This window comes from Pollachius pollachius (assembly GCF_949987615.1).
Source record: "Pollachius pollachius genome assembly, chromosome: 6".
Classification (NCBI taxonomy): domain Eukaryota; kingdom Metazoa; phylum Chordata; class Actinopteri; order Gadiformes; family Gadidae; genus Pollachius; species Pollachius pollachius.
Window position 1 is genome coordinate 19,357,626 of NC_136939.1, and position 19,290 is coordinate 19,376,915.

General features: G+C 44.1%; 1 protein-coding gene across 2 annotated transcripts; it reads right to left on the minus strand.

Moving 5' to 3' along the window:
* Nucleotides 1-108: 108 nt before the first annotated feature.
* On the minus strand, nucleotides 109-19,290 carry LOC307076765 (calpain-5-like). Of its 2 annotated transcripts, none has more exons than XM_079737874.1 (13): nucleotides 19,231-19,290; nucleotides 16,428-16,612; nucleotides 15,218-15,349; nucleotides 14,742-14,950; nucleotides 13,142-13,334; nucleotides 12,668-12,858; nucleotides 11,947-12,024; nucleotides 10,894-11,089; nucleotides 10,506-10,628; nucleotides 7,352-7,554; nucleotides 6,353-6,474; nucleotides 5,725-5,861; nucleotides 109-3,650 (listed from the first exon to the last, which is right to left on the minus strand). In XM_079737874.1, the coding sequence occupies exons 2-13, from the start codon at nucleotides 16,590-16,592 to the stop codon at nucleotides 3,468-3,470; spliced, it is 1,932 nt and encodes a 643-aa protein (XP_079594000.1). In that variant the 5' UTR covers nucleotides 16,593-16,612; nucleotides 19,231-19,290; the 3' UTR covers nucleotides 109-3,467. The 2 variants fall into 2 exon arrangements, with proteins under 2 accessions (XP_079594000.1, XP_079593999.1); XM_079737873.1 differs by lacking the exon at nucleotides 19,231-19,290 and adding an exon at nucleotides 19,087-19,227.

Below are 19,290 nucleotides of genomic sequence, written 5' to 3' on the forward strand. Positions count from 1 at the left end.
GGGGGAGGAGGGATCGGAGGGACCAATAGCGTTGAGAATTCCTTCACAGTGTTGCCGGCTCTCGGCTCAGTGCTGTGACTGCTGGCCCGGTAGAAGTGGGTGAGCTACATCTGCATCTGTTCAATGAAACTCTGAAGAGAGAGAGAGAGAGCGAGAGAGAGCGAGAGAGAGAGAGAGCCAGAGAGAGGGAGAGGGAGAGAGAGAGAGAGAGAGAGAGAGAGAGAGAGAGAGAGAGAGAGAGAGAGAGAGAGAGAGACAGACAGACAGACAGAGAGAGGGAGAGAGAGAGAGAGCGAGAGAACACGAGATAGACTCTGAACGCAGTGTTTGCCTGCATGACTCTGGATCAAGAGTGTTCATCCTCTAGAAACCCTTATCATCCCAGGGGAGTGTGCATGTGTTTGAATGTGTGTGCGGTATTTGTGTGTGCGGTATTTGTGGTCATGGTGCGCGTGTGTGTTGGCGGCGGGGGTTTGTCGTTTAGTGAGACGAGTATCTCTTGAAGCTGGGTGTTTCCTCCTTCCTTCCTTTGAGTCATCCTCGAGGATGGGGGTCACTGGAGTTCACCAACGTTAACCTAGATTCTCTAGATAGCTTATTTTTATTTAATTAAGACATTCAGAAAACTGAAACAACTTGATATCATTTTATGTCCAGATTCTGCCAGAACGGCTGCCTATTTATTAAGGAAGTGGAAGTATTGATGTAAGAGGAATTGGGATGGAGGAATTCCATCCAGAAATGACTTGCAGGTTTTTTAATTGCGAGTATGCATCACATATGGGTCACATATGGACCTCGTAAAATTGTTACGTCACCCTATTGAGTGCGAGCATTTCAACACCATCCCCAGAGTATACACAGCGCTGTGTATTTCCCACAAGATAATTCCAGATTTTCTGTACTAAGGGTAAGAAATTAAGAGGATATTTGGTCCCTACAAGCCGGCTTTAAAGATACGGGGTAAAGTCAAGCTCTGCCACCCTCCATTACAACCTACTTTCCTGAAAACTGGTGGTCCAAACATTAACAAAAAATGTTGTAAGGCTGAAAAGCTCTGAAGGCGAGTCATGAGGTTTCAGAGTACCTTACCACACATCTGTTTCCCTGGCTAGGATGGTACGGCCTTCAAAGACAACGCATTCATCCAATGACCTCTCAGAGTTTACTACGTTGCCTCTTGTGCTTCGGTGCCCTATCGTCTCTTGGTTTGTTGTACGTGAGCTGTAGCTTGGACGTAGTTTAATGTCTGTTCCTGTGTGTGTGTTTCTGTAAAATGGGCGGGACATTTGGCAGTGACCATGAGAGGAAATCAGTGGCATCCCCCCCCCCCCCCCCCGCAAGAGGAGGTTGTTGAAGTAGTGGGTGCCATGTTTTTTATGATTGTAGTACCGTCTTTAAAGTAGTCACGCGTAGCCAGACGTTCGTACATACATGGTGTACTGTCAGACCCTCGCCTGCAGGGGGCGTGGTCCTCTTTGGTTAAAACTGGTACTAGTCTTAACGAGCGAATGGAAGCAAAAATGTATTAGTATAGCTGAACCCCAATAATATGTGGTGACTCCTCTCTTTGTGTATAAGTCAACTATAAACTGTGTCAATATTACAATTAGCTTAGTCGGGCATTTTCTGTGCGTATGGGTATGTGTGGGTGTGTCTGCGCGTGCATGAGTGTGAGAGGGGCGGGGGGGCTGCCTCGACCTGCACTAGATCACGACTCCCTCTCCTGACGCAGGAGCAGGTCCAGCAGGAAGTGGACGTGCATGAGGAAAAAACAACCAACTGTAAATTATATTTCATCTTCCAATAGGGTAAAGATTGTTAGGATATGTATGTATGTATGTAAATATGACAAGGGAAATCCCTTTTTTTCAGAATTATGTAACTTAAATTGACAATATTCAGGTTGCTATATGGTATGTATCTTTCAATGTTTTGCACCCTGGAAACTGAAAAAAAGAAGGAAAGGAAAGAAGGCACGAGCCGTCTCTTCTCGTCTGAATCATAAACTTTGATTTTCGGACTTGATTCGTCGGGATGGAGCAGGCGAACGCGTTCATTGTTTTGTCACGCGGTCTTTCCCCTGGGAGCGATTGCATATGTGTATCTATGCTAGCGGTGGGTGAAGTCCGCCCAACAGAGAGCTACATGCTACGTAGCTTGTCTTGGGACATCTGGACCCTCTGCCCATGTACAGCTCTCAACGATGAGCACAAAGGATGAACTTTAATCGGGCCGACAGACTTGTGCATCTGGTTACCGTGGTGACGCCTGTACATTCCTATCTTCTGAATGTGTGAACCAGTACACGTGGTGTGACGACTCCTCTATTAATGTGTATCAAGAGAACGCAACGAAAACAAAACAAAAAAAAAGTTTCTTTTTAAATTATTATTATTATTATTATCATTACTACTCGGATATTGTCTAGCTTTGTTAAAACTGCTGATTCATCGGCTTTGTTCAGCAGGCCTTTTCCCCTCCCCTTTAAGAAGAAAACGGCGGGAAAGTGGGGTTTTGGATAAACTATTTTTAATTGTGGTTGAAGCAATAGACTTTTTGAACTTTGAATTGTGCATGACTGTGTCTTGAGTGTAAATCAAACAAAATATTGCAGTTTGGGACTGGACCGAAATAAAAAAGAGGAAAAGTGTTACTTGTTGGCTATCCTGTGTAGGCTGGTGTGGTTATTGGGCTTCTTGTTTTTCAGGAATTTGTATTCTAATTTGGAAAAAAAAGGCAGCTACGGTACAATAGATAACATTGGCTTTATTCACATTCTATTAAAGACGTTTGTGTTTTGCCATAGACAGTGATACATAATAAAGTATGCATATACTCTGGCATTATCATAATCAGTTACAAGCAGCTTGATGTGTTATTGAATAGGCATATAGTGTGAGTATGAGCAATATCTTTGGTGATTAATCTTTGTCTGGTAATATTGATGTAAAGACATTCAGGTTGTTAGTTAGTTCAGCTTATTGCCTACTTTTTTAAAATGTATTACAAAACAGCTAATCCAAAAGGAGGCCTTTGGTCCAACTGCTACACATTCAATGGCTGTCTCACCGTCATAGAGCTAGCTCTAGACGGCTACCCATAATAATCATACTCTATATATATACTCACTATGCAAACAGGGCACGTGTGTGAGCTCATCAGAAACATCCCGTGGGGTTTAATATTAGTTTCTTTGTTCCTCTTTAATCGCCACTTTGGTAAACGCGTTGTGTAACGCTTGGTTACAGCACAGACTTGTTCGGTGTAAGTGGCTGTAGACTTCAGAACAACATCAGAGACCATTCGTTTGAACACCCCTATTCAGTCCAGCACTGTACCTGGCTTTTACATTCTGCTGTAAACTACTTTCTCTCTCCTTAAACGCACTCTCAAACACCCACTTAGCATCCCCGCCGCGATCATGAGGCGATCCGCTTGGCCTGGGGCATCGGCGGTTGCCGGGGTTACATGTCGAGGAGCTGGGTGGAGGTGACGATGCGCAGGCTGATGGTGCCGGGCATCTCGTCGGCCATGCGGCTGCCCCTCTTCCTCAGCCTGAGCCGTTGGGGCTCTGTGGTGTCCTTGACCCCGCCCGCCAGGACCACCTGGCCCAGGAACTCATCCTTCACCGGGTTGCTGTTCCACACCTTCACAGCCCGGGGGGGAGAACCAGCACACAGCATACAGTGGGAGAGTGGACCAGAGGATTAGGGTGGAGCCACATCCATCCCAAAGGCTCTAAGCAGCCTCCTCTTTCCCGGGGGTTTGTTCGGGCTCAGATAAAGTGTGTCAATCTGTTACGAATGATTCATTAGATCATTCCAATCCCAACCATTTGTACCGTTTGTATTAACAAACACCGTTAATCAACATTTGATGAGGCCAATAACGCAAATGGGTTTTCCAACCAAAGTAGATTCAACAGACATCTGAGAATTATGATACAAAGGCATGAGAATGCAATCAATCTTCATTGGGAGCTATTGGGACATAGCCCAACAGCTAAGAGAGCAATGTCATCTTATTTACGATTTACTATTTTAGCAGTGTACTACCGATTCAGCTATAAAGGATTTAAAGGAGCATGAAGGAGTTATGGCATCTTGATGTAGGATGCCTACTCTAACCCAGTAGCTTTCAGCTGGGAGTCAACCAGCCCACCCACTACTACGCCCAGCCCAACCCCATCTCCCCTGTACAGTGAGGTGTTCCACCATCTCACCTGTACAGTGAGGTGTTCCACCATCTCACCTGTACAGTGAGGTGTTTCCACCATCTCACCTGTACAGTGAGGTGTTTCACCCATCTCACCTGTACAGTGAGGTGTTTCCACCATCTCACCTGTACAGTGAGGTGTTTCCACCATCTCACCTGTACAGTGAGGTGTTTCACCCATCTCACCTGTACAGTGAGGTGTTTCCCCCATCTCACCTGTACAGTGAGGTGTTTCCACCATCTCACCTGTACAGTGAGGTGTTTCCACCATCTCACCTGTACAGTGAGGTGTTTCCACCATCTCACCTGTACAGTGAGGTGTTTCACCCATCTCACCTGTACAGTGAGGTGTTTCCACCATCTCACCTGTACAGTGAGGTGTTTCCACCATCTCACCTGTACAGTGAGGTGTTTCCACCATCTCACCTGTACAGTGAGGTGTTTCCACCATCTCACCTGTACAGTGAGGTGTTTCCCCCATCTCCCCTGTACAGTGAGGTGTTTCCACCATCTCACCTGTACAGTGAGGTGTTTCCCCCATCTCACCTGTACAGTGAGGTGTTTCCACCATCTCACCTGTACAGTGAGGTGTTTCCACCATCTCACCTGTACAGTGAGGTGTTTCACCCATCTCACCTGTACAGTGAGGTGTTTCCACCATCTCACCTGTACAGTGAGGTGTTTCCACCATCTCACCTGTACAGTGAGGTGTTTCCCCCATCTCACCTGTACAGTGAGGTGTTTCACCCATCTCACCTGTACAGTGAGGTGTTTCCCCCATCTCACCTGTACAGTGAGGTGTTTCCACCATCTCACCTGTACAGTGAGGTGTTTCCACCATCTCACCTGTACAGTGAGGTGTTTCACCCATCTCACCTGTACAGTGAGGTGTTTCACCCATCTCACCTGTACAGTGAGGTGTTTCCACCATCTCACCTGTACAGTGAGGTGTTTCCCCCATCTCACCTGTACAGTGAGGTGTTTCCACCATCTCACCTGTACAGTGAGGTGTTTCACCCATCTCACCTGTACAGTGAGGTGTTTCACCCATCTCACCTGTACAGTGAGGTGTTTCACCCATCTCACCTGTACAGTGAGGTGTTTCACCCATCTCACCTGTACAGTGAGGTGTTTCACCCATCTCACCTGTACAGTGAGGTGTTTCACCCATCTCACCTGTACAGTGAGGTGTTTCACCCATCTCACCTGTACAGTGAGGTGTTTCCCCCATCTCACCTGTACAGTGAGGTGTTTCCCCCATCTCACCTGTACAGTGAGGTGTTTCACCCATCTCACCTGTACAGTGAGGTGTTTCCCCCATCTCACCTGTACAGTGAGGTGTTTCCCCCATCTCACCTGTACAGTGAGGTGTTTCACCCATCTCACCTGTACAGTGAGGTGTTTCCCCCATCTCACCTGTACAGTGAGGTGTTTCACCCATCTCACCTGTACAGTGAGGTGTTTCCCCCATCTCACCTTTATAGTGAGGTGTTTCCACCATCTCACCTGTATAGTAATGTGTTTCCTTGGATTCTTCCGGTAGAAGATGGCCATGGTCTCAAACTCTGGTGCCAGCGTGTCCTTGCGGATGACCGACTTCACAGATTGGCCCTCACAGTAGATGATGACGTAGGGGTCGGCTCCTACACACAAAGTATCCACAGACAGAGCCTTACTGAACAGAACCGTGCTACAAAATAAGAATGAGGTGAGGAGACAACAACGACGTACAACAGTGGTTCCCGGTTCAGGCCTGTGACCTTGTGTTTTTGGTCAGAAAAGTCTTGCGACCAAAACTTGCATCTTATCCCAGACACGATGTTGTTTTATCAGTGTTGTTTTAATCACCGTACGTCAGTAATATCATTGTGACCAGTGAGAATGGTTTGGCGTGGTTAGCTAATGGTTACGACACATACGGCCTGTTTGTATGAAAACAATCTTCAGGACCTTCAAACTACTTCTTTTTTTTCATCTATTTTACCCAAAAATGTATCATCAAATATCTGGTGCTTATAATAAGTCTGCAATCTGCACGTGTGGGGCCGGCCCCCCCCGCCGAAGGCTGGGAAACACTGATCTAACGCTTGATGCATGCATTGTGACAGAGAGGTTCTCCAGAAGGAGCCCTGACCTCCGGGGTTGTCCTGGTTCTCCAGGCCCTCGGCGGCGTGCACGTAGAGGTGGGTGACCAGCTGGGGGTAGCCCACAAAGGCACTCCAGCACCGGGTCCTGGGCTTGTCCTCGGTCAGCTCCCTGGGGGGAACACAGAGAACCATGAGTGCTGCCATGATCAAGCTCCAGCCAACGCACATGCTGAGGGGTAAGTAAGGGGAGGTGAAGGCCTGAATAATTGGCAGGATTAACTACTTATTAATTCAAGTACTACTTGTTCATCAAGTCCTGGGTGGGCGGGACTTATTCAATGAACAACAAGTGATGGCTGCAGTGACAATGTTAAAAAGTACAGGTTTAAGGGAATTTATATATAATCTAAACATCAAAATAGACTTGGAGATAAACCTGGATAGCTACTGATGAAAAACTATTTAGATCCTTTGTGGTATGGTCGTCCCGGGCTAGGTATGACTCGGAGAGTGGTAAATGTTCAGCACGTGGTTTATTCTAACAGAGGCAGAAAGGTAAACGGGCTTGCGTTCTGGAGGTGGTTCATGAAGCATCTCCCGAACACAGGTAAACAAACAGTTATATTGGGAGTGGGCGGAATGGTACAAAAGCCACGCCTACATGTTCTAATTACCCAGGTAAACCTTTGGTCTGTCTTGGCTTTAGCGGAAGTGGTCATGTTTGTAATCTTTAACTTATCTACAAAATCTACAAAATCCTTATATGGTGTTGTCCATTATGTGGAGAAGAAACCATTCATAACTGTTGTTACCTTGAAACAGGTCATCAGAGGTAGAATAGACTAAAATAATTTACATCACTACCCAACTCCTTTCACCAGTAATGGTCAAATTCCATTAATTCTTTACCAGAAGTGTGTGTCACATCTATAATTTCAATGTCAACCCAATCTTGAGGTCATTAATTTCACACCACATAGGCCTACTGCCAATTGGATATATTGACTTGTAGAGACCTTTAGTTCAGTCACCTGGTGCACATTTACCTGCAAAACGCGTCCACGTCGGTGAAAACGCGGATCATATACTCGCCCAGAACCTGTGGTTTAAAGGTGGTGGGGAAGAGGACGTAGCGCCCCCTGGTGAGCATGCAGCGCATGAACACGGTGCGCGCGTTTATGTACGCGGACGTCTCCACGCATTTCTGGGTGAAGACGTCATGCATGCGATATTTTCTGTTCTCTTCCACCTGTTTAGGGGGAGAAAAAGAAAAATACAAGCGATTTTACAGTCAATATGGGTCAAAGATGAAAGAGGAAAATGGGTCAATCAGGAGGAACTGTAAACAGGTTTTTCTGAAGACTCAATTTGGCTTCAGTGCTTAATTTAAATGATTAGTCAACATCATATCCTATTAATTATTTAAATAATCGATATTCATTTATTTAATAAAATAATAATCATGTCATAAACCCAAAATAATAATTTCATTCAAGCTTTTAAAATCGAATTCCCTTAGTCTGGAAATTACATTGGATTGTCCAACACATCCTGGTTAGGGTTACATTCAGGCAGTGGTGAAGTCATGTTGTGAACGTAGTTGTATACACCTTAGTGGAGTGCCCCCGAGTGGCAGGAAAGGGAACACCACTGCGATGCTGTTGAGAGATGACTTGTGTTGCCCATATAATGTGTTTAAGCTTGATCAACCCAAATCCATTTTATGATTATGGCTACATATGATCTCGCTAATTATATTTAAACTAAACACACTGCATATTGAATCAGATCTTTCCAAATCTGATTTGGGGGGGCACTTATATACGTGGTCCTAGGTAAAATATGAGTCTGGTCTCTGGCCCTATGACCTCATATTGACCCAGTCCTTTTCCACACAAGCACTCTCTCTCTCTCTCTCTCTCTCTCTCTCTCTCTCTCTGGCCAGAATTGGCTGCAGACAGCTCTCATTGCCAGCTTTTTTTCCTCTCTCTTTTCACCTTCTCGCCTTCAGTCTAATCAGTGGAGGAACTCTCCTCTGACCATCACTCCAGATATGAACCCCCATTCCAACACTGTTTTACTAATCTGAATTGGCTTGGTGGGGCCTTTTGTTGAAACATATGCTTGTAGGGCTGTGTGCTAGAGTGATCTGTTCACACTTGTCTGATTTGACTCACAGATACTAAAAGTGAAACGCCAAAAGAGAGACATGTTGTGCCAGAGCTGAGAAGGAATGAGGTTTCTTAGGGAGAGGTAATCTATATTTTTCCCACCTTATAATCAGGTCATGTTAAGGACTGGAGTGAGGGAATCAACGTCATATACCGTAATGAAAACGTTGCTTGGCCAAGTCTTGCGTGAGAAACGTTGTGGGACTTTCCTACCAACATATAACTACATTTACAATGGTCCTATGATATTTCACATCTCTTGCAGGGTCCCACACAGAGAGGGACACTGCCCGGCTTTTCCAACCCCAGTAACTGGACTTGGCAGCCCACATACAACCTCTACAGAGCTGATAACAGCCCACATGGTGTTACTGAACATAACCAGCTCCATGCCCATATCGGATCCCATATCTCGAAACAGACATCAGTCACGTGGGGCCTGGTGGGTCTTTAAGCCTGTGAACACTATCGAGGTCCTGTTCTTGTGTTTGTATTGAGGTGTCGTTTTAAAAAGAATAACCAAAGACCTTCCCTGACAAAGAGGGGTTCATATTGTAATGATATTGATCCAAATTAAGGTACAGTCCACATTTAGCATGTGAAACAAAGGGTGTGTTTGTGTGTCTGTGTCTTTGTGTCTGTGTGTCTGTGCGGGTTTTCTGATTGGAACTTCCTGCTGATATACATAAATTCTACAGCTTAATCTGTTTTGAATTATGACTGATTTGATTGATACTAGTGATACTTTGACATCTTCTAAGCACTGGTTAAAACAAAATTTGGAAAAAGTAATCCAGGTTGGCATACACACTCACCCATTTAATGAATGTTATTTTTTCTGAGCTGTACTAAGTACTAAGTTAAATCTCAAGAGATTCAGAGATAAAAGTATAATAATGTGGGAAACAACCATGTCTCTTTATAAAGATGGTCAAACAGTTTTTAATTTCAAAGGAGCAGTCCTTTTAAACCTGCATTGTTTTCTGCCGTTATTGAGCTTGGAACAATATGCTGGGCCAAGGGCATGGTTTGTGTAGAATCATTTAGAACTTAGCAACTGGTTGAAACATGAGGTTTCCTTTTCTGGTAAAAAACTATCACAGCTACATCTGAGTGCAAAATACCGGCCAGTGCTCTGTGTTTGTTCAGAAAACAGTTTGAGAACACGAAATGCTGCCAAATCCATCTGTCTTCTGGGAGAAGAAAGCAAAATGCATCCCTCCTGAATCAATTCATGAATATTGGACCAATGGCCCAAAGCCCAGACAAACATTGTAGAACTCAAATGCTTATTTTGGAGATGTTTATTGAAATTACTTTCTACACGCTTTGACTGGACTAGTCCCAACATGTCTAGACTATTATCCATTGTTTCCATGTCCAATTTAAAATGTTACAGCTTTCTTTCACTTACTAAAAACTTAACTTTATAACTGTGCTTGTGTATGAGCAAACAACACTATAGTGTATCGAAAAGAAACCTTCTAAATAAATTTGTTTCCTTGCTTTATAGCTGCATAAACCAACATTTGTGTCACCATTTTCTATGAAAAGGGTGAGTCACTCATTCACATCCTCCCAGCAACTGTTTCTATAGCCGGTATTGTGTTTATTCTCCACCGTTGATGAGGCGGCCGGCCTTGAAGTCTCACCTCTATGACGCAGCTCATATTAGAACATAATAAGTTGCTACAGGTCTTTTTTTAAAACCACCCGACTCCAGATCGAAGCGAACAGCCTCCGCTCTGATTCATGTTAAGGCAAAGAATCGTGTTCTTTGTCCAGGAGATACAACGTGATGAGGACGAATGAGAGCACTGAAAGAACCTCAGCGATTGGTTAGAGATAGCGAGGTCCCCTATTTGCACATAGATTAGCAGTATTTTCTTATAATGTAGTAGTGAGCAGTTGTAACGATATCACAACCTTTCCCGACCACATGTTAGGCTTCATGTTTGGCCATCTCTCCGTTTGTAATGGCGTGTGAAGTTTCTCCAGCGGGGGATTAGACATAAACATGCGGCCCTACCTTGAACACACAGAAGCCCACGTAGAGGTTCTCCCCCTGGCCGATCTGTCGGTGGATCTTCATGTCCCTCTGCTGCAAGGAGATCAGAACCTCGTCTTCCTCCTTCGTCACGTCAAACAGGTACTGAATGACAAACACATTTAAAACAGTTAGAAAAACACAACCCTATGAGTCAAGCCGGTGTCGATTTATCTTCCCGTTTCACAATCCCATATAATAACTGCTTAGATCCTCCGCTGATTATTTTATCCTGTGTGGTTCTATTGGTTCCACCACATAAGAGTGGATCCGCTCTGGCCTAGTTGCGTGAATCTCATGTGTGCACTTCGTACACGCAGTCATGTGCACAAACACACGCACACACACACACACACACACACACACACACCTGCGGGTTCTGCAGGAAGGTAGCCTTGTGGTTGGCGCAGCCGCCACAGCGGTTCCTCAGCGGCTCGGCGTGCTTGGTCCAGCTCCCATGAAACATCACTTCGTGCCAGGTCTTTTGCAGGCTCACCACCGAGGTGTTGATGAGGCGGCAGACGTCGGCTTCCGTGAAGTGCTTACACCAGTCTGTGAAGGCCATCCTGCAGTTGTGAGGAAACACACAAGAGACACCCGATTGGTCTGCAAGGATCGATCTGAAAGGACCAACGCACTGACCAAGTCACCACCACTGACCGAATCACAGCACTGACTGAATCACAACCTCTGACTGAATCACATCACTGACTGAATCACAACCTCTGACTGAATCACATCACTGACTGAATCACAACCTCTGACCGAATCACAATCACTGACCAACCGATTCACAATCACTGACCCAATCACATCACTTACCAAATCACAATCAGTGACCCAATCACAATCCCTGAGTGAATCACAATCACTGACCGATTGACAACCTCTGACCGAATCACAATAACTGAACAAATCACATCACTGACTGAATAACATTCAATGACCGAATTACATCACTGACATAAGCACATCACTGACCAAAACAATACAACAAATACTTCCAAAATCACAACCGCTCACTGAATAACAATCACTAACCGAATCATAACAAATGGCAGAATCACAAAAAACTACTTCAGATTACAACCACAGACCAATCATAAACAATGAACGAGTGACAACACTGGCCCATAATCCCTGACCAAAGCAGTTTATTGAAAGTGTAATCACAAACTTAGTTATTAGACCATACTTCCCATTTCCTTTGGATCTAATAATATTTAACTCTTAAATCATTCAGATACATGTGATTAAGGAGCAGGTAAGGGTTAGAGCAACTTGCTCTAGGATACCTACAAAAGAATACAGGGGACACTGAGGATCCAACCCACTAGCTTTCAGATGGGAGTCGTCAAATGTATCCTACTTGGTACATTTCAAAATAAAAGCATGTCTTAAATACAAAGTAGAGGGAGCGCACCAGAACTCTCCGTCATCCTCCACCGTGATGCCCAGGTTGGCTCGCTCCATGTCCCCCACCGTCTTCCACTGGTCAGAGCTGCATGGCAAAATAAGAGTTTGTCAGTCATCCATATGTAAAAGATAAATAAATCAAACAATCATAATGATTTATAAAGCACAATATCGTGGTTTCAAGTCACACTGAGGGCCATTCCATTGATTCTGTGTCAGTACATTTGTATTATAATCGTAAACTATATTTCTTCCTGTTTTCTCAACGTTTTTATTATATCTTACGCATTTTAATAACGTACGTTCTCATCAAAAATTGACGGAAGAGGACAAGGGCCACATTGTTTTTTGAGTTCTGAGATTAAAGTCAGAAGTCGGACTTTAACTCACAGGGTAAATCTCACAGGCTAAAGGAGGTCAATTCCTTACAGGCTCAGTTCAGTGAGTCAATTTGCAACATAAAGGAGAACTAAGACTTTCCTAGAACTGCACACTGACCGAAGAAGTCGGATGGAAGCAAGTTACTTTTTGTTTATTTTTGTTTTTTGTATGAGTTTAAAGTCTAAATAAGAATTGTGATGTGTCCCTAATCCTCTTCCATAAAATGCAAACCGAAACATTTGAATCAATATCTTTCACTTTCACTAAACCACTCAAGACAACTAAAAACAATACTATCAAATTGTATCGACCCCGCCCCCCTTCTCTCCAGGAGTGGTCGACCTCACCTGTCACTCCAGTCTCCCCTCCACTCGATCTTGCCCCAGGGGTTCCTCATGCGGATCAGGGGGATGGTCTCATTCTTGAAGTAGGCGACCAGCCCGTGGCCCAATCGCACCCTCTTCACAGCCGTCACAGAGTAGGCGTGGCCCTTCACCAGCCCATTGGCCATCTTCAGCTCGATTTCATTTGGTGACGCCTGGATAAAGTTAGCAAAGTTAAAAATCTAAGCCCGGCCCATGAGTACGTCAAACAGCGTGAAATGCCGTTAACAGTTCAATTAATTATATTTGGGATTTCTCATTTAGTTTACAAAGCCTCATAATAATGAAAATGGTAAGCAAGTACTTATTGATCAATCAACCGCCTGATTACCGACCGATCGGCCCTCGATAGATGAGTCAGTCGACCAATCAACTAATCGACCAACCCCTCCACCGACTCCAGAACCAATGGGCTGACGGTTTGCCAGCAGAACAGACCTTGATAGAGCAGCTGATGAGGCCTCCCCGCTCGGACACCTTCAGCAGGTCCTCAAAAAGACGCTCCTCCTTCTCCGGCTCCTTGTAGAAGGCCTCCTTCTCCAGGCTAATGCTCTCCGCCACGGCGCCGCTGAAGTCCACGATGGCGTCCCCCGTGTTCCCGCCTTCCAGGGACTCATAGCACCCGGACAGCCTGGAGACGCGCGGGAGAAGGGTCACACAGGGGAACTGAAGGGAGGCGGTAGCTCAGGAGGAAGAGCGGGTTGGCTGGTAACCGGATTGTTGCTGGTTTTGAACCCCGGCCCTTCCTAGCTGAGTGTCGAGGTGTCCCTGAGCAAGACACCTCACCCTCAATGCTCCTGAACAGCTGGCTGTCGCCCTGAGGGGTCGACTCCACTATGCGAACGGTGAAGGAATGGTTGTTAGTCGGTTTGGATAAAGGCGTCAGCAAAATCCCTTTTAATGTAAATGTAAATTAAGGAACTGAACTCAACCATATCGTTAGTCGTGCTTATAACTTGCTTGTTATGCTACCCTTCTACCCAATATGGCACCGACTGCCCTCCTGGCCGTCCCTGGAGGAGAGATCCCTCTTTCTGGGTTCCTTCCCAAGGTTTCTTCCCTGAGATTAAGGGACTTGGGGGGCTAACATAATGCAGCCTGTTTAGCCCTTGGAACTGTGATCAAGTTTTATTAATAGATTGGCTTGATGTGAATATCATGTTGCTTTCAGTGCTGTATTCCTCTGAGGGGTTACTTTATTGCTTTTCGTATGGGCGGGGATGTTTCCAGAACAGAGCCATACCACCCAATACAAATGTGTGTCCCTGGCTGACACATATTTACTCTTCATCAGAGTGGTCTGCCTGAACCTTTATATTTCTGTTTGTGGAGTTGAGTGAAGGCCTACAGGCAGCACTCGAGATGAGGGGGGATGACATCCCCCTTTGGAATTAAAATGATCAAAATCATCCCCCTTCTGAAACAGCCATCCCTCCTTCCCATCCCCTGTTATTTTATCTATTAATGTGGAAATATTACCACTATTTCATTATAGCGGTTTCCTTTTTCAATTCGGTGCAACGTTACTTTTCCCAGGGACAGATTTGACAGCGTTACTGCATTCTCGGGCAGTATGCTATTGCTCTAGCACGCAGGCACGCTTGCTGCGCGCCTGCGTACTTGCGCAATAGTGCCTTAACGAGCTCTCATTCCACACCGAACGAGACAGACGCTGGTAGCTATCGCTTCCGCAGACAACTCTGTCCCCTTTTCTCCCTTTCATTCCAACCCGTGAGCAACGCTAGTCTCCCTTCTCTGCCGAATGCATTTTTGAAAAAATAGAATAAGAATCAGTTTTTAAAATCCTTAAATGTGATGCATGCCTCCGAATCGTGTGATGCGTCCGATCAGCTGCGTTTTTGGGGATAAAATATATAATAATAATAATAATAATAATAATAATAATAATAATTATCACACCGTTGGTCTCTCAACATATGCGCTGTCATCAGCACAAATGATCTGTCCCTAAAAGTTAAAATCCACCATCCCCCTGGCTTTTTTTTTACAACTCGATTACTGCCTACAGGCCACTGACTTGGCGTAGGCTTTCTCCAGCAGAGCGCTCCAGTACTCGTTGTTGGGTTTGGAGTGGCAGTAGATGAGTTCCCCGTTGATGGTGGGCAGTCTGTCGTCCACCACTACGTCCAGCCATTCCCCGAAGATCCAGAACTGAAAGTGGAAGATCCCGGCGTAGTTCTCGGGCCGTTTGGCGTCCCACTCTTGCTCATCATGGTCGGGTATTACCTGGAAGTGCACACACACACACACACACGCACACACACACACACACACACACACACACTAACTGTAGCACATTGCATATAAGCAGCACAATTACTGTCAGTTCTACGTAGAGCTAGGGGCTAGTCAACCCAACAATATGCCACTGACACAAGTCGTCTTTCTCAAGATCTGTTTTTTGCCTAGCTTAATTAAGTCTAAGCCTGTATGTAATTAACCTCCTCGAAAGAAAAGCAAACAGCGGGGGTTGGGTCCACTGCTGAATCATACCTTCTTCCACAGCTGCGGTTTCAGAGCCAGGCAGGAGCATGCTGCCACGAACCAGCAGTTACCCACAAGCCCCTGGTGCAGGTCGTGCGCGCTGATGCCTTCTACGAACAGGTGAGGCTCGCTGCTGATCTCCTGGGAGGATAACATCATGAAGGTCAATAATGTCAAGACGGTTACTCACGTAACGCAATCATAATAAAGTCAAAGATTGTAGGTTTGTGTTACTTATGTGATATACAAGTAATGGAACGCTTCAAAACATGATGTACCCCTAATGTAGTAGCAGCAAGAGATTCTGTTCCGTCTTTTATTGTTTCAATAACATTGTTTGTTGTTTCATTAAAAAAAAAGAAGGTTTTAGCGGGGTATGATTATGATTAATAGGGAAGAAGAATGAGTAATAGCTGAAATGTACAAATATTGTAAGCTTTATTGATATAGGCTAGGCGGGTGACAATAAGTGTTCTCTTCTAAGGTCTAGCCGGTTATATTCGACTTTTCATAACAGCAGTGATGTCTAACAGGCCAGGCTAGAGCTATCACTATCACTGTGAGAGGATTGAATTACTTAATTACTCCAGGGAACATTAAACAACCTATCCTTACTCATTGCAACTGCCAACAAATGTGTGACCTGGCCTTCTGGCTAAAATGGAAATACCTCGGGAGTAACATTCACAATATTTTAGCTCCTAGACAGCTCTCAGACAGAAATTTTGTTTCTTATTGGTAGGAGTATTGTATTTTCATGAAAAATGTTCCTCTCAACCACTGTCTGAATGATTTAGGATGAGAAGATAAGGCCTTAAAATTATCCAAACAATAAAGACAAAGGAATAGCTTGAGTCACTAACCTTATTAGGCGGGGTTACTTACAGTAAATAGTGTATAATTATAATTATAATTAACTATTCCATATATGCATACAATTACACATTATTAATGTGATATATTTTAGTTCTATATTTACTCTTTAGCAGAGACTTTCATCCAAAACAATTAACTTTATTTATTTGTACATTTTAACGAGCAGGTAGGGTCCAGAGCATCTTGCTCAAGGATGCCTACAGGTAGCCTTCTTAAACTGGGCTTTCGAACCTAGAACCTTTCAGTTCGGGAGTCAAACGCCCCAACTGATTGATGCTACTCTGTCACTCCCCGCCATATCTCCTCGCCCTGCCACCACGACCACCCCAGCGACCGCACTCACCCCGGGCCTCTTCCACTCCACCCGGCCAGGCAGGGGTTTCCGGAAGAACAAGGACTTGTCGGTGGTGGGGAACTCTGGGTCCTCGAACAGGGATTTGTCCTCGAGGCATCTCCTCTTCAGCTTGTCGTAGCTCTGGTTCTTGTAGGGCGTGGAGGAGGAGAACATGGTGCAGCCAGTGGAAAGGTCTGCGGAACAGTCCAGAAGGAGACGATTAGCGAGGGGGATATGGCGTCCGCCTTATATAGACTCCCTCATCATGGTGCTGACCTCTGTCCTTGTCTTTCTGAGGGAAAATGACCAAGGCCTTCTGAAAGGCAATCGTCGCCCCCCTCCACCCCCCTTTCCCTGTCCTCTTGGTATAATCCATGCTTTACCCTGAGGAGGGAACATTCCAGAAGGGACAGTTTTTAAACTTATCATAGGGGTCATAGGGGAGATAACTGTTTATTTTAGTGGAAACTCTGTAAAAGCATGTCATGCTTGCTGAGAATGAATGAGTCCAAATTGGATTGTGTACACAATTTTTATTTTTTCTACTGTCTCGATCAAAGATGATAAATTTCGATTCCATCAAATCCTTCCCTCCTCTTTCCACTCCCTCTCCTTTGTGAAATATAATCTTTAAAAAGAAACACACAAATGACATAACCTAGAAGTGTTGTTTTCATGAGTCTAGTAGTCCAAATTATCGTATACCAAAATAAAAACGAACTTTTCCTAAGACTTCTGCCGATAAGTAGTCGATATAGCACATAGATACAGCAGTCAAAGTTGTTTGAAAAGGCCAAACTAAATCAACCTACCACCTGCCAACATATATTCCAATAGCTCCTAATATTAACTTTGGTAGAAATATATGCAATTGTCTTTCATCTACACCATCTTACAATAGCATGAATGCACATTATAAGCATGGGAAGCCCAAGAGGGAATCAAACTCCTAACCATGACTGTGTTAATGACTATCTCTCTGATGGAGCTAGAAAGCAAAGCTAGTCATCTAGCAAACGCTAGGGGTTGGACAGTGAATACAGAGACAGGTCATTAAGGAGCAGGTAGGGGTTAAACAGTGAATACAGAGACAGGTCATTAAGGAGCAGGTAGGGGATAGACAGTGAATACAGAGACAGGTCATGAAGGAGCAGGGAGGGGTTAGACAGTGAATACAGAGACAGGTCATTAAGGAGCAGGGAGGGATTAGACAGTGAATCTAGAGACAGGTCATTAAGGAGCAGGTAGGGGTTAGACAGTGAATACAGAGACAGGTCATTAAGGAGCAGGTAGCGGATAGATATCATCTTGCTCTGGCGTTCACTCAGCTAGTCTGCAGACACTGGGGATCTGCAAGTCAAACCACAACCCTACCCTGATGAACTCCTGTCAGGCCACAGAGGAGGAAAAATAGAGTCACCCATCTGGTAACGCTTGGAGAGCACTGTTATTCAGACCACTTTTCATCCCTTGATTGATGAGGGTCAACACCATACAACGTGATTGAGTCCCTGCCTCTCACACAGAAATTGAATTGGCAATTAAGGATTTTATTTTTTAACGCTTTGTAAAAGGTAAGTACATTGCAATGGTATAACAATAGGAAATGTGACTATAATGAATGTTCTTAAAACAAACTATTAATGTTGAGTCTGTGTTATCTGTTTGATTGAACACTTATGTAGCAAAAAAAAAAATTGTATGCATAATCTTTGAGCAAATAATTTGAGGATTTTATAGAAGGGAAGCACATACAGTGTGAAGCACATACCAAAAGGAGTAAAATCATTAAACAACACTGATAAACAATAGCCAGGAAATCTACAATCGGAGTAAAGTAAATCATTACCTAGTTTATCTCTTGGACAACAAAGTAGAGGGCAACCTAGCTATTTCATTATGTCTGGATTAAGGTAGGTGTTTCCTGTCTATAACGTCATACACTAAGACTCAGCCATGCCTTAGTCCTCGTGACTGGAATGTTTCAATTTTGAGACTGGAGATATGCAATAGTTAAGTTTAGCAGCATTAAGTAGCAGAGTATAGCATATATGTCTTACCCCATTTTTTTGTTTCATTTGGCGTTATTATTGCATTCTTTTTGTTGATATTATAATTATTTGCATTGTTCTTCTTCTTCTTATTATTATTATTATTATTAGTAGTAGTATCATTGATGTTAATACTATTGCTTTGCATTTATAGTATACAGCCTACTGCTGCTTCCTCAGACAGAGATAACACGTGAATTCTTTGTAATTGTATTGTTTTGCATATGATTCTGTGATGTAGATAAACAGATAAACGAAGAAAGGAGAAATGGTTGGCATTCCAAAGCTCTCTGACACGCTGTCTCAGAGAATGTGAAGTGATATTTAAGGTAATACCACCAGTATACAAAACAATGTCCTCCCCCAACCAATATAATCTATTGAATCATCTGTGTAGATTATTTAAGAGTGATAATAAATCTAATTTCAAATTGCCATTTGAAATTAAAGTGTTAATAAAGTTCTTATTCATTCGTACTTAAGGTAATACATGCTTAAAATACCAAAATACCAAAACACCAAGCAGGTTTCACTGGGAACAGAGGATTGAGATTCAAGGCTGGGAGGATTCCCCACACATGTAAAAAGCCTCGACTGAAACACTCACTCAAACTCACCTGTACTGTTCGCTTGACAACGCCCCTTTGCCGACAGAAAATAGAAATCAATCAAAAACTAAATCTTTCTCGATAGCTTCCAATGTTAAGACAGGACATACAACTACCATTATACATTCCCAAAACAGTCTTTAAACGGTCTACCTGTGAAAGGAATCCACTCCCACACACACAGTCAGCGCAGGACCGGAGCGTCTGGAACCG